The sequence below is a fragment of the Gracilinanus agilis genome, chromosome 5 (genome assembly GCF_016433145.1).
Source record: "Gracilinanus agilis isolate LMUSP501 chromosome 5, AgileGrace, whole genome shotgun sequence".
In the NCBI taxonomy this organism is placed as follows: domain Eukaryota; kingdom Metazoa; phylum Chordata; class Mammalia; order Didelphimorphia; family Didelphidae; genus Gracilinanus; species Gracilinanus agilis.
This window is the reverse complement of record NC_058134.1, coordinates 60,786,797-60,801,626: the sequence shown is the minus strand read 5'-3', so window position 1 is coordinate 60,801,626 and position 14,830 is coordinate 60,786,797. Positions and strand designations below refer to the sequence as shown.

The window sequence follows — 14,830 nt, the reverse complement described above, 5'->3', positions numbered from 1 at the left end:
GTCCCATAGCCAATGCACAACTCCATTGGGAAAAAACATCCGTTTTAAAGAAGGCTCAGATGAGCATTATTTACTACTTCCTTCCTCACTGGGCTATGCTATGGAATCAGAATTGCTTACTTCACTCTGATCCAATGAGGTTACTTTCCTCCCCCACTAAACATATTTTTATCTCTCTTTAACCTACTATATCCCCACATTAGAAGGCAAGTTCCCTGAGGGCAGAGACTACTTATCTTTTTGCTATATTTACATTCCTATCACTTAGCCTCTTAATTGGCCCTAAGGAAGCACTTAAAGTTACTCACTCTACTTAAAAGGTCTATATAAAGGAGAGACAATTCACATTTAGAGCAAAGTCAGAAGCTATCCAATGGTCTTATGCCAAGTGGGCTGCCTCATTACCATTGTGCTATCCCACCCCTCCTGCCACCATACATCCTAAGCAGCAGAATTTGGGAAGGTTTGGTGCTTTCTCCAAAGAAGGCTGGCCTACTTGGGATATGAAGTAAAATAGAATGAGTAATGTATTTTACATAGAACCTTTGTAACCTTGGATGAACCACCTAACTTCTCTGTAAAAGGAAGGGCTTGGTACCAGGCAATTTCTGAGACATCCTTTCTAGTTCTAAATTTATGGTTTATAAACCAATCTGTTTCTTTATAGGTGAAAATACGTTCCAAGAAGTGGAACGGCTTTCAAGATTAATTTATGACAAACTTCCCACCCAGTTAGCTCAGGAAAAATCTATTCATTGTGAGGCCAATTTTAATTTGATATAAATATGATAAAGTAGAATAAGAAGGGAGGATATAGACTTAAATAACTCTTCATTTGGTTCAGAGCTGCTATAATAAAATAATAGTAATAGTAATAATTACTTTACAAAACAGCATTGGACCTTATTCATGGAAGATGTTGTTTAAATGCTTATTCCTCTTTTTTCCTATAAGAAGTAGAAAAATAAGAACACAGAGACATTTGTTGAAACACTGGGTGGCTGATTAATCTCTGGAGATGGAGGGATGCATGGTAGAGAGGACAGTATTACACAGATATCATTTTAGTCATTTTACATATTAAAGCAAAGAATTGGAAACTAAGGGGATGACTGACAATTGTGCAATTGTTGAACAGATTATGGTATATAAGTATAAAGGAGTACTATTTTGCCATAAGAAATGATGAATGGGATGATGGGAGGGAAAAAGGAGGAATGACATATGTGAATTAATGTACAGTGAAGTGCACAGATACAGAACATTGAAAGCAGTAACATCAATATTGTATCATGATTGTGAATGACTTAACTATTATCAGCAATGCAAAGATGCAATTCAACTTTAAGTGATTCATAATAAAAAAAAATTCTGTCCCTTGTCTTAGAAAGAAGTGATGGAGTCTGAATGCAAGATTCAAGCATACCACTTTTCACTTTTTTCCTTCCTAAGTTATTTTCTTTTATATGTGATATACATCTTTTTTCACAATATAACAAATATGGAAATTACATAATAAAAAATGATGGTCCTGGAGGATAAAACAAATGTTTTAGGCAAATCTTGTTAATTCTAGACTTTTAAAGAATATAAGTTGTATTTATCTTTAGGGGAGTTGTAGCATTTTTTTCATTATACATATGTGTATATGTATATGTATGTAGAAATATATGCATATATATAAATAAAATATATACATGAAATTATATATATGTATATGTGAATTCATGGGACAATCAGATATGGTACATAAATATTTCCTTTATTATAGCCTTAAGAAATTATAACTAAATACACAGGGCTTCAGAATCACAAAATCCTAGATTATGAAAGTTGGAACAGACTTCATCAGTCAACTATTTCAATCCAGATCAATTTCAAACCAGAAAGAAATCTCTACTAATGTATATATGATTAAGTGATGACTTTTAGGATTATATCTTATTCTTTCTAAGCCTTGGAAGATTTCTAAGAGGGGAAAACTGCCATCTTTCAAAGTAGCCCATTGCACTTTTAGGCAGCTCTAAGTCTTATCATTTTTCTAATTTTAAACATAAATATAAAATATAAATATAAATATAAAATATAAATTTCTCTCTTCACAACTTTATCTATTGCTCCAAAGTCCTACAAATGTTCTAATTAAGATGTAGCCAAAATTAATATGAGTCTATGTCAAATATTAAACACCTCTGAAAATATAAAAGATGACTCAAAAATATTTTTCAGGACATATTTTATTTATAGCACATAAATATATGACAAAAATGTTTTTTATCCTACTATTTATACTGACTTCAATATTCTACCATCTACCCAGTTTTCCCCCTGATTTTTATCTTCTTCTTTTTTTTTTTCTCTATTTTTCTCTCTCTCACCCACCAATAGCATCCATGGGCATTTTCTTTGCTTAGTTCTCCTGGTGATATTAAGGAATAAAATAGATGTTGTTCTCTTGGCCATTCTATAGGAATTAATCATTGTTTGGACAATTATTGGTATCGTGCTTCCAAGCTCCAAATTTGTGAAAGCATATAATTAGGAAAGTGTAATCCAAATTAATCAGGTTTGATTCCAAATAAAAATCACAATTGAATTAATGCTCACCATACATGGGTTCAAAGAGGATGGGTGGGAGAAGTTTTGAAAGATGAAAAACTATACAGGGAATGAATACAAAAATTATAATCTCATTGGCTTTCTCAGAATATTTTACTCAATTGTTTCATTCCAATTTTCTAGCAGTCAGGATTCAGCCAAGAATTGAATGAAAAATATGAAGAAAGGATGGAAAATCTGAGATGAAAGTTATTATTACTGTCATTTTTTTCTACTACAAAGCTTTTCCTGTACCTTAATCCTCTTCTGGATTAATTTAAATCCTTGTCTTTATAACAGAAAACACAGGTTTCTTTTCCCAACAGATATCATACATTCTCTTTTTAAAATTATTTTAGTAAAATTTTGGAGTGTATTACTTACCCCCAGTTGCTACTGTGATTTCACGTAGAAAATGGCCATAAAATGGAAAATCGAAGGACAGATTCACTCTCTGCAAGGAACAATACCAGAAAAGTAAAATCAATAATCTGCAGTATAGCAAATATAAAATGAAAAGCTTTCTATTAAAAAAAATGTGTGATGTTCCAAAAAGAGTTGAGGAAAAAAAGACTTCTATCTTCCTTGAAGAGCTAAGAGCTAAAAACTCAGGATATTGTAAATAATGCAGGACATAAATGATGTGATGGTTAGTTCGAGAAAGGCTTATTCTTTATATTTTTCATTCTTTGTTGGTGAGATGATCAGAGAGCAGAGTAGAAGAGAGGAATATATACAGAAATGAGGGTAAAATAAAAGTTTTCAAAAGAATACCTATAAAATTGTGTTATGGTTTTATTTCTTTAAATGACACCTCCCTTGGGATTTGAAAAGGAGAACAATTCTGGAAGAAAGAAAAATTGGCCTCAAAAGTGGCTTATTATTCTTTCAGATGTGTAAAACAATCATTAAGTTTCACTTTATTTTATTACCAGTATCTTCATAGATTTTTTTTTGCCTTTTGGTTATGCATGTACAGTCAATTCCATCATTGTCATTTTTGAGTTACTTGGTAGGGTATAATGAGGGGGGGGATGAATAAACTGAATGTCTGAGATGATTTGTTTGAATCATTTGATTTGTTTTTTTTCCTTTGTTTTGTTTTCACAGACTTGACCATCAACACAGCTGAATTGGGTTGTGCAGATATTTACTAAAAGGATCATTAAGGCTTATATTGTCCTATTTTCTTTCTCTGTGCCTTGTCATGAAAAGCAAGTGTTTTGTCAGTAAATCTTAAAGGATAAGGCAAGTGGAAAGAGATCAGTCATAGACCTGTTTGTGAATAGTGTAGATCAATTTTTCTAACACTTTGGTTATCCTGTCTCTAACTATCATTTTCATAGAAATGTCTTCCCAGTGTTAGAGAGAGGCTATAATAGAACACTATTATTTCCAAAAACTGAGAGATACTAAAGTTCAATACAGAAGCATATGATGAGAATGAGCAAACTACAAACAACAAATTATGAGAAGGATTTTAATATACATGAGAACAAAAAAAGTTGAATCAGTCACAAGGTGAAGAAGAAGGAGGGGTGACATGATTCAATATGTACACTCTCAATGCCATGTGAAAATCTAGGCTATTTTTATATTTTTTTCCTTAATGTTGACCAGGAAGAATTTGAGGGAGCATTTGGACAACAGTCACAAAGATCAGAAGAGTAGCAGTATGAGTGACTGAAGGAGTTACCCATCTTTCTCACATATCTATTCAAAGTGGATGACACCTCTTGTAACACTCTGGGAAAAGTTTTAATTATGTCTATTTTAAAGTTCCTTGCCAAAATTATGTAATTCATAAAAACTTAATTCACCAAACTTATATTGAAATAACTACAATCCACAAGGCTGTCTAAGTGTAAGTGAAAATTAAAAGTCTGATTGAGGATGAAATTCTATCTTCTTCTCTCTCTTGAAAGAATTATTAAAATAACTATCTTTTTTCCCCTAAGGGAAGACCGAACCCTTTGGCTATCTATATTTACATTAACTAGTTTATAAAATCTAGATAAATTAATTGAATTTTAGAAGAAATGGCCTAGTTAAAATCCAGGGTATTTTCTGTTATTAATGGAGAAAGTGAGTTATAAAGTGGGTCTCATTTGAGAACTATACAATTTTTAAAGGGAGGGCTTCATAAGATGTATATGTCTATTCAGTCACATGGTAGCTAAATCTCTTCTCCTCTCCCCCCCCCCCTTTCTTTCTCTTCCTCCTCTCCCCTCTTCTCTCTCTGTCTCTATCTTTCTCTGACACACACACATGTCATCATCATCATAAAAAGACAAGTTTTTAGTTTGAAGTTTTTTCTTTTTTACTACTCAACCAATGATTGATTTGTATAGCCATTCAAGTTTTTAATTACTTCTTTAGGATGAAATTGATCATTCCTTAATTACAGCAACTTTCATTTAGGTTTTCTTTCCTGTTTAATGAAAGTTCCATTTTGCATGAAGTTTTATTATCCTTTTTTGGAAACAAAAAAAATTCCACTATACTCACTAAAAATAAAAGATGTTAATTTTTTTTATATAAATGAGTTATACATCTGAATCACCAAGGTGAAATGGAAAGAATGCTGGCTCAGAATCATGAAGACCTGAATTCAAAGGCCACAATATCTGTAAAATAAGTATAAGAACTGTACCTTTTGGATAAATTTGTTGTGAGAATCAAAAGATATAATTTCCAGAAGCTGTGTTGCAACCTTTAAAACATTTAGATGCTAGCTCTTATTATTAGGGCAAAACTGTAAATAGAAGAATATTAGTTGAATAATTTTATAAAACCATTAAGTACGGTATGTATAAAGATATTAGACACTGAGTTCTTAAAGTCTGTGCAAAAATGATTTCACGTTCTAAAATATTTACTAAGTTGCAGGAGACAAATGCTCAGCAAAGAATTGTGTTAATTTTCCAAGGATACACTGCTAGTTCATCAAGTAGATTCTCTTCTCCAACGAGTTGCCCAGGATATCATAAAACTTCCTGTCTTTCCATCAAGGCAATGCAGAAAACTGACAAAATAGAAAATCTCCCTTTATCTGTGCCTAACTTTTGTTTCTGTGCATGATGATGCACTGGCAGAAAAAGAGTAGAATATGCTAAGGATTATATCACTTTTAGTCAAACTACTTAAATATCAGTTTATTTATTCAATATTTTTCTAAAGCAACCTTTGTCCAAAGACCAACTATCAAATTACAGTGAAATGAATTAAGTAATTGGATGTGGAATAGAGGTTTGAATTTGTTTGCTAAGAAATAAGACAAGAGAAAAATGGGGAACCATATTTTAAAAAGAAGCTTCAAGAGATGAAGAAGTCACATCTCAAAATAGTAGCTACATATTATTAAAATAACAAAAGAAATATTACCAAGCCTATTTTAGAAATATTCACCTAGAGAAAAAAATTAATCAAAGATAAAAGTTTGGGATGAAGAGGGATTAATTCTATTCCTATGAAAGAAATCTTAGCTCCATCAATGTATATTTCTTCCTGATGTACAAATCCAATAAGTACAATTTCATATCTGACAAATGTTTTCATGTAATATTACAAGGATATCTTTATTAGAATCATACAAATGTCAGAAATGAAAAACCCTTGAAGACTATCTAACTTAATGTTTTTAATAATTTTACAGATGTGTTGACTAAAGTCCATAATGGCCAAAGATATGCCAAAACTCATCAATTTCTTATACCCATTGCTCTAATGATAATTTATTTAGATTAATAAATTGTCATGTCAACTACATATTGATTGTAAATTTTCACATAAAATGATTGATACAAAATCTAAATAGAATATAATTGTATCTTTAAACTGGTTACTTGCCAACATTTTTTATATAAATCCTGAGCTAATCATCCTAATCATATCACCTCTTTCTCAAATTAACTTGCATTTAACTATTATCAGTCTTGGTTTATTTATTCTCCTTTACTGAATATACTGACATATGCACTTGTCACTTACCCCATTCAAATTCTTGCAATTGGTGGATGTTTTATTGATTATATTTGAATGGTACACAGTAGGTACTCAACTAAGGTTTGATTTGGGTTATATAATGATGCATTATATAACCCAAAGTACATCAATATCATCAATAAGAAATCAAATTTTATAATTATCTGGTGTGCATTTAATATTAGAATATTAAATTAATATTAATATTAGAAAGCTTATAAAGTACTTTACATTCTGATTCAATCATTAATTTATCTCACTTAATCATAATGTTAATGTTAGAGGAGTCACTTGTTACTATTTTTCTATTAGACTACTTAATAGGCAATTTGGGGGGGGTGTAATTCTAGTTCTTTATTTTGTATTTGTTATTGTAATTTGTATATATTATAACCAGCCACTATGGGAGAAATTTGGCACTCCATTACAATGATCTGACCAGGCTTCTGGTTAGGGGTTCTTAGTCAATAAGAAAAATATCTCTTAAAAGGAAGGGTAGCTAGAGGACATAGTGGATAGGGGTACTGGACTTCGAATCAGGAAGATTCAACTTTATAAGTTCAATTCTGGCCTCAGACACTTACTGGTTGAATGAACCTGGACAAGTCACTTAACTCTGTTTGCTTCCATTCCTCATCTGCAAGATAAGCTGGAAAAGGAAAATGGCAAAAGACTCCATTATCTTTGTCAAGAAAACCCCAAACAGGGTTACAAAGAATTGGACATGACTAAACAACAAAAATCTCTTAAAGGCAATCTTAGAGTGTCTGTGATATATATGGACTGTTCTATTATGAAATTTTATAACAAAACAATCTCTAAAATTACAAAAAGGAAAGTTACTACAAACATCTACCACACTCCCACATTTGAGCAGATTCCACAAATCATTGGCAATCGGTTTTCTTCATTAAAGGCCAAGGAATTAGATTTTTTTTTAACTTCTTTCTCCACAGGACAAAACTTATTTAAACAAATATAACCCACTTGACAAAAAGGCATTTTGCCAGGACCAGTCATAAACATTCATTCTTTGGAATTGAGAGAATATGTAGATATGTAAAGGAAAACTTGTGAATACTGTCTTCTAAGTTCTTCAGGAAACCTTTCATGAAGTTATATCAAAGATTTTAAAAGGAAAAAAAGGCATTATAGAATTTAGGTTTATTAATAAATAGGTCTTCAACAAAGCTAGCATATTTAACCTCTAATGCTGATGACAGGAAAGAAAAACCACATAATTCTTCCCAGGGCAGCCACATTCTCTGTTGGCAAGAGAATGCTCAATGCTTATAGTCGTTTAATTTTGTCAGTCTTTTGGAATCAGTCAGTATCTATCTTAATTCTTTTGAGATGATTCTTAACTTTATGTCTCCTATTTTATTTCAACTCCTTGGTCTATTTGTATTTAGATAAAGCAATTAAATCTTACAAAACTTTGACTTTTGAAAGCTCTCAATAAGAGCTAAATACTTGACTGGAGTAATTTTATAATCCATATTTTTTTCTCCCTTATCTCTTTCTATTAGCCTAAAACAACCTTATATTTTTAGTGATTGTGTTAAATCCCCAGGGGTTTCCTTCTTTGATCTTTTTCTCTGCAGCAGGCAGCCTGGCTACATAATTGTATTCATTTTTAAAATAAATTTTAGAATATTGCTTAATTATATTTCTTTTTGTGAAAAAATAAAATCATAGGAGAATCTGAAGAACATGCAATATAATTTCAAATATGATACATCCTCAATCACTGAGGATTTGTTTCTAGGCTAATATTTTATTTTTATAATGGACTTATGGCTGTGTACACAGCTGCCCTCTTTGGAATCAGGAAGACCTGGCTTCAGATACACAAAGCTTCTGAAATTTATTGAGCTGTGTGGCCTTGGGCAAGTCAAATCTTTCAGTGCTCAGGGCAACACCTTAAGCATATACATGGGAACATAGTTATGAATCTGAATTGACAACAGGAGGTTTCTCATAAGGTGCTCAGAATTTAAATGAAATCATAGTTCTATCTTCTCCTTTCAAAACAAAACAAAACAACACAGTAAGTAGTTAATTACCCAAAATTCAGACCTATTTTATTCCTTCCTCCACCAAAAATAAAATATAATGGAAAACACAGATTGCATATAGGTTCAGTCTGAAAACTTTACAGTAAATGTTATTTTTAATATGAAATATCTAGATAAATGACTCAGATTTCTACTTTAATTTTATATCTTATAATGAAATGATTTCCTATATTTTTTATATGAGCAAAGGTTTTGAGGACACAGAAGTGAGATTCCTTCATTTTACAGATGAAAATATTTCAGACTGAAGTGCTGACTCATTTTCATGGGACTTTCTTTATAATAATTTAGCAATATCTTCACTTCCAGGAGCTCACTATACCCTTGACTATTTTTTTGGAAGTATATCCTTAGCCTCATTGGGCAGCTAAGTGGCACAGTAGATAGAGTGCCAGTCCTAGGGTTAGAAAGACTTATCTTAAATTCAATCTGATCTCAGATACCTTACTGTGTCCCTGGACAAATCACTTAACTCTGTTGGCCCCAGTTTCCTTATCTGTAAAATAAGATAGAGAAGGAAATGACAAACTATTCTAGCACCTTTGCCAAGTAAACCCCAAATAGTGTCAAGAAAGGTTGGACGTGACTGAAATGACTGAACAACAACAAAACCTCACCTTCAATTTGGCTGGTTCCTCCAAGAGCCCCCTCTTTAAGGAAGCCCAGGCCAACCACACTTTTTATTCTTCTCTCCATACTAAATAACTAACTCATCTCCGTAAGACTATTTCCTTCATCTAGTAAGACTACCTTCTTTGGCTTTCATCCATTAAAACTACCTCCCTTTTTCTTATCTTATTTGTTGCTATCTTCCTCAATTGGAATATAATCTCATTAGAAGAAGAGACTGTCTTTCTACTTGTATTTATGCTTCTAGCACTTAGCATAGTAGCTGGCACAACACATATGCTTAAGACATGTTTGATACCAACTGACATGTCTAGAGTAGAGAAGAAGCATGCTTCAGGTTTATAGGTAGTGAATGACAAAGTGGGAATTCAAACTCAAGTTCTCTAATACAACATCCAGCTTTGTTTCCTTTTTTACATGCATTGAATATGATGAATAGGTAAGAGAGAATCATGATCTATGTGGCTACATGTTTCTTCCCCTCCATAATTTGTTTTATATTTCTTTTGTATATCTTAGGGTAATACTCCTTTTTGATTTAGTCAAGAGAAGGTATTCCATGAAGAAATAGAGTAGCGCAAAATAAACCAAGCAATGTCCTCTGTTGTCCAGCATCTAATTTATATAGCTAAGCATCCTTGACATTTAGGTGTGTTTTGGATCTTTAGGATGAATACATTTTGCCTAGCTGTGGCTTAGATGATGGGAAGGTGGATTTTTTATTTCTCATTATGAACTGCATGTGAGTCATATAACATCTCTTGCTTTGATGGAATATGGTTGGTCAAGAACAGACTTCAAAGCCTGATTTGAGAAGAATCATCAAAGCTGGCATCAGGACACAGTTGACTAAGAGTCAAACCAGAGTTTGAACTTCAGACCATAATCAAACCATGCAGTTTCTCCATCCTCATTTAAGTAGTAAAAATCAAAGCACTGTACAATATTACTCCAATTTTACAATTCTAAGATGATAACCTTGAGGTGATTTGTGGGGAGAGATAAAAAGTACAGTTTTAAGCCCTATTTCAGTCTCTTTCCCAAAACCTTCTATTCATGCAGGTTTATCACTCTACTCTGAGCCATCAAAAATCAGTCTTTTGTTTTGTTTACCAAAAGAAAAGAAGGAATTGACCTTAGTACCTAGTTATCAACAATGACTAAAAGTAATTTAACTAGGAAGTTACCAATAACTAAGGGACAGAAGTTGATGGTGATGGTCAATCTTTCCATCGATGACATTGTACTTTGGATTTCTCTGTATCCTTCTGGAAGGACAATGTCTGCCTCCACTCGGCACAAATGAGAGCACCTTTCATACATCTTGTGCCAGGCATATTATTACAGAGCTTATCTCAAATGGAAATATGCCTATTGACAGCTGTCTTCATTTCTTACCATCTAAGAGCAGATTCCTGAAGCTTTATTTCAATATTTAAAGGGCTAAGTATTCATGTAAAAATCTGAAATTTTAATTGTTCAATCAGTTTTAGAAATGGTCTAAGAAACAACATGAGCTAGACTGTCATATAACTACATCTATGGATGTAACTATTGGTAAGCAAAGTGACTATGGAAACACAGATTAAGGCAAAAATAAAATGCCAAGGACAATATGAGGAAAAGAAAAACAAATATTGAGAAAATAAATTAAAATCAAGTTTTATAAAGAAGCCTTCATCTATATATATTTGAAAAGGAAATATGAGGTGGGATATTTCTATGAAGAACCATCACTTAGATGCCTTTTGAAATATCCCAAAATATTATCCTACTTCTAATGCACTTCTAAGCAGAATGTGTGAAACATGTCTTAGAAATAAGATTGCAGTGATGTGTCAGGGTAATTCACTATTTTTTCTGTGCCACATAAAAAAATGCAATGTTATTCTTGCCTTAACTAACTCTTACTCTCTGGGAAGAGTTTGACAGGACATGGACCATTAAATTAGTGGTTGAAAACAGTGGAGACCCAATTAGAAGATCAAAATGTTCAGTGTAGGGGGATAATTAACATGCAAATTTGTTGGTGTGGACTTATCACTCTTTTCAGACAAAAGCAGTATTGCATTGATTTTCTGAGTGAGAAATCCCAGCCTCTTCAATGTCCATTCCAAACTGCATGAACTGATGTCTAAGCATCCACTAGAGGATACTTTTCATGGGAAAATAATGAATTAGAAGTGTGATATATTAATTTTTTAGTTACCTCCTGTCCAACTGCATGAAAGTTAAGAGTATAAGAAATACTGCCATATCCTTTGATTTTTCAACTTGCCAGATTTGTTGTGGTGATTAGAAAGGCAAATATGCAAGTGCCTTCTAATGGCCATATCTACGACATAACTTTGAGAATTAACTTGGCTACTTGACTTTATCCAAATATTCAGTCATGATTTGTAGCATTGGACTGTTTCAATGGGCCAAAGAGTGGAAGAAAACCATGTGAATCTTTACACGTCAACTGAAGTCTCAAAGGGAGCTGCATGTAGATCAAAGAATCATAGGTCGAGAGTTGAAAGGAAACTTGAAGGTTGTCTAAACTGTTGCCTTCATTTTATAGCAAAGTAAAGTATTTTACTTTGGTTCATGGTGATTATGCAGGAGGAGAGCAATCTGTTGACATGAATCAAATTCTATTTTTTATTATTAAATTATATTATCAAAATATATTCTGCATGAGTTGAATTAGAAGAAATTTCAAGCCTCTTCTGTCTCTAGGAACCTATAACTCAAACCAGAAGGAAAGGTTAAATGGTGTGTGTGACATGTCTCACACTAGTTAGTTGTCTATACTAGCCCAACTTTTTATAAAGAACAAAAGTATGAGCACCTCTGTTCATCTTCAAAAATTTCATGGTTCTTTACATATATTATTTTATTTGGTCCTCATAAAATACAAAAAGTTACAGAATATATGTATCTTCGTTTCCCAGATGAGCAAATTCAGAGAGATTAAAGGATTTCTCAATTAGTAATTTTTTTTATTCTGCATTTAAAATCAGGTCTTCAGACTCAAGGAACAGCACTCTATGCTTTATGATCAATTAGTAAAAGTATGTGTTATTACATTAAAATATGTGTTAATATATTAACTTATCTCAATAAATCTTAATCTCAACTAAAAACATAGAAAAGAACTCCCTCTAATCCTTTATACTCCACTGCTATCTGCAAGAACATACCATGTTCTTTTTCTTTTGTATTAGTTATTCACAGGAACAACACATACTATTTTTATTTTGTAAAATTATGTTAGAAATTTTCCCTTGCAAAATAATCATGTAAAAACTGATATCATTTAATAACTTCCAGATGAGCACACTTCTCATAGTCATGTTATCTAAAATTAGATTTGTTGCAAATCCTCATCAGCCCACAGAGAGGACTCAGATGAGAAAAATGAAAGTAGGTTTAAAAACAGCATCAAATATCAAAGGCTGGAGTAATTACAATTATTAAAGCTACCAAAGAGAAGGTGGAGAGGCCACTTATTAGCAGTCTTTAAGAAGATGAAAGGTTATCACAAAAAATAGATAACACATTACTAAAGGGATTTAGAGAATTTCCTTCTTTGTGTATTTTTAAGAACAAAGTTGGGTAATCATCTCCCTGGCTTGGTTTGTAGTTAGCCCAGGAAGTAGAAGGTGCACCACCTCCTGTGGTCCCTTGTAGCCTCTATATGGCCTCTATAAAAGTATACTATAGTCATCATCGCTATACCTAGGACTTCATAAAAGGAATTAGGTTTAAATCATATTTATAGCAGTAGGATATTGGGACTTGGTTCAGCTTTAAGGAAAAAGGTAAATATGCTTGCTTCTGAGATTAAGCCTCAGAAGATGCATTACTTTAGGAACAACTTCCCTGGAAAACCTTGGAGCCTTATGCAGGCCTATTTTTCTTATCTTTAAAAGGAGCCCAAGTAGCTTATCTTCAATGTTCTGGTTATCCATATTATGATGTAACTAAAATGACTTTACCAAGTTTTATGACTCCAGGGAAGACAGAGCATCCTCCATATGTCCAATTTAAGAAGAGAAGATACAGCTCTTTTTTGTAAAATCAACTGCTGTGAAGTAGGGCATAAGACCACACTATTTTATAAAGTGTCTATATTTTCTATAATTTAATGATAGTAAGGGGAAATCAGGTTATAGAATAAAGAACCTATTTTTTAATCTAAATGCAGTATAATTAAAATTTTCATAAGAATTCCCAAACCTCACGTTGAAGCAGAAATAAATGTTTTTATTCCTTTGTATATGTGAGAGGAGTAGTTCTCAATGTATGCAACAAGGACCCTTTAATAATAGATTGTTGCAATGAGTCTAGCAATAAATGATTCAGGATGATAAATAACCAAGTAGCAGCCAAGTAACTGATATTCCTAAAGCCTGATTATCACCATGTCTATCATTCGCTGAAAAAAACTTAAATTTCCTTTATGATGAATTTATTTAATAATAGGAGAAAATGTAAGTTGTTTGTGACCATTGTTGTGAATACAAACTCTGGGGTTTAAGAGATTGAAAGCTCAAAATGAATAAAGCAAGGGGCAGCTGGGTGACTGAGTGGATTAAGAGCCAGGACTAGAAACAGGAGGTCCTAGGTTCAAATCTGGCCTCAGACACTTCCCAGCTGTGTGACCCTGGGCAAGTCACTTGACCGCCATTGCCCACCCTTACCACTCTTCCACCTAGGAGCCAATACACAGTATTGACTCCAAGAGGGAAGGTAAGGGTTTTAAAAAAATGAATAAAGCAGGGTAATGAGCTAGTAAAAAATTCTGCTTAAAGATGACCATAGCAAAAAAAAAAAAAAAAAAAAAAAGAGGGGCATAATTTTAAGAAATAAAGTGGTAAGAGTACTAAAGTAATCTGACCTTGTTTTATCAAATTGAGAGTTTGTTTTTCCCTATTATAATTTAAAAGGAAACTGAAATAAAACCCAGTGGGACAGCTCATTAGCTATGGGAGTGAGGTGGAAGAAGGGGAGGGAAAGAACATGAATCTTGTAACCATGGAAAAATATTCTTAATTAATTAAATAGATAAACCTTAACATTTTTAAAAACTTTAAAAAAAGGAAACTGAAGAGTTGCACATTTTACAGAGGAGGGCAATCAGCATGGCAGTGACAGGTTGAGAGTATTTCCTTTAAGGTTCAGGTGAAATGATCATGAATTGTTTTAAGAGGAGAGGCCCAGGGAAGGGGAGCTGTTGTTAGATATTTTAAAAAGCTGATGGAAGGAAAAAAGGTTTACATTTTCTCTATTTAATACTGAGGCAGAGTTGGGCAGAGTGAGAAGCAAAATTGATTGGGGAAAGTTGTGAAGAGACATTTTATGTTCAATGTCAGGAAAACATTCCTAGTCTTTGGGCTGGTAAAAAGTTAGAATGAGGGAAAATAGCAGCTTCTCATCCTTGGAAGTATTCAAGAAATGAATGGATGACCACTTAATAGATGTGCTGTTGCAGAAATTCCTTTCACAAAAAGGTTGTACTAGATTATGTTTCTAATGTTATAATTCTATGATTC

General features: G+C 32.7%; 1 protein-coding gene across 3 annotated transcripts in view; it reads right to left on the bottom strand.

Moving 5' to 3' along the window:
- The window catches only part of PLXDC2 (plexin domain containing 2), a 490,294-nt gene that overhangs the window by 211,618 nt on the left and 263,846 nt on the right, over positions 1 to 14,830 (bottom strand). For all 3 annotated transcript variants that reach the window (XM_044678167.1, XM_044678168.1, XM_044678169.1), the window contains one exon: positions 2,983 to 3,052. In XM_044678167.1, the coding sequence (XP_044534102.1) occupies positions 2,983 to 3,052 (70 nt within the window). The remainder of the gene's footprint in view (positions 1 to 2,982; positions 3,053 to 14,830) is intronic.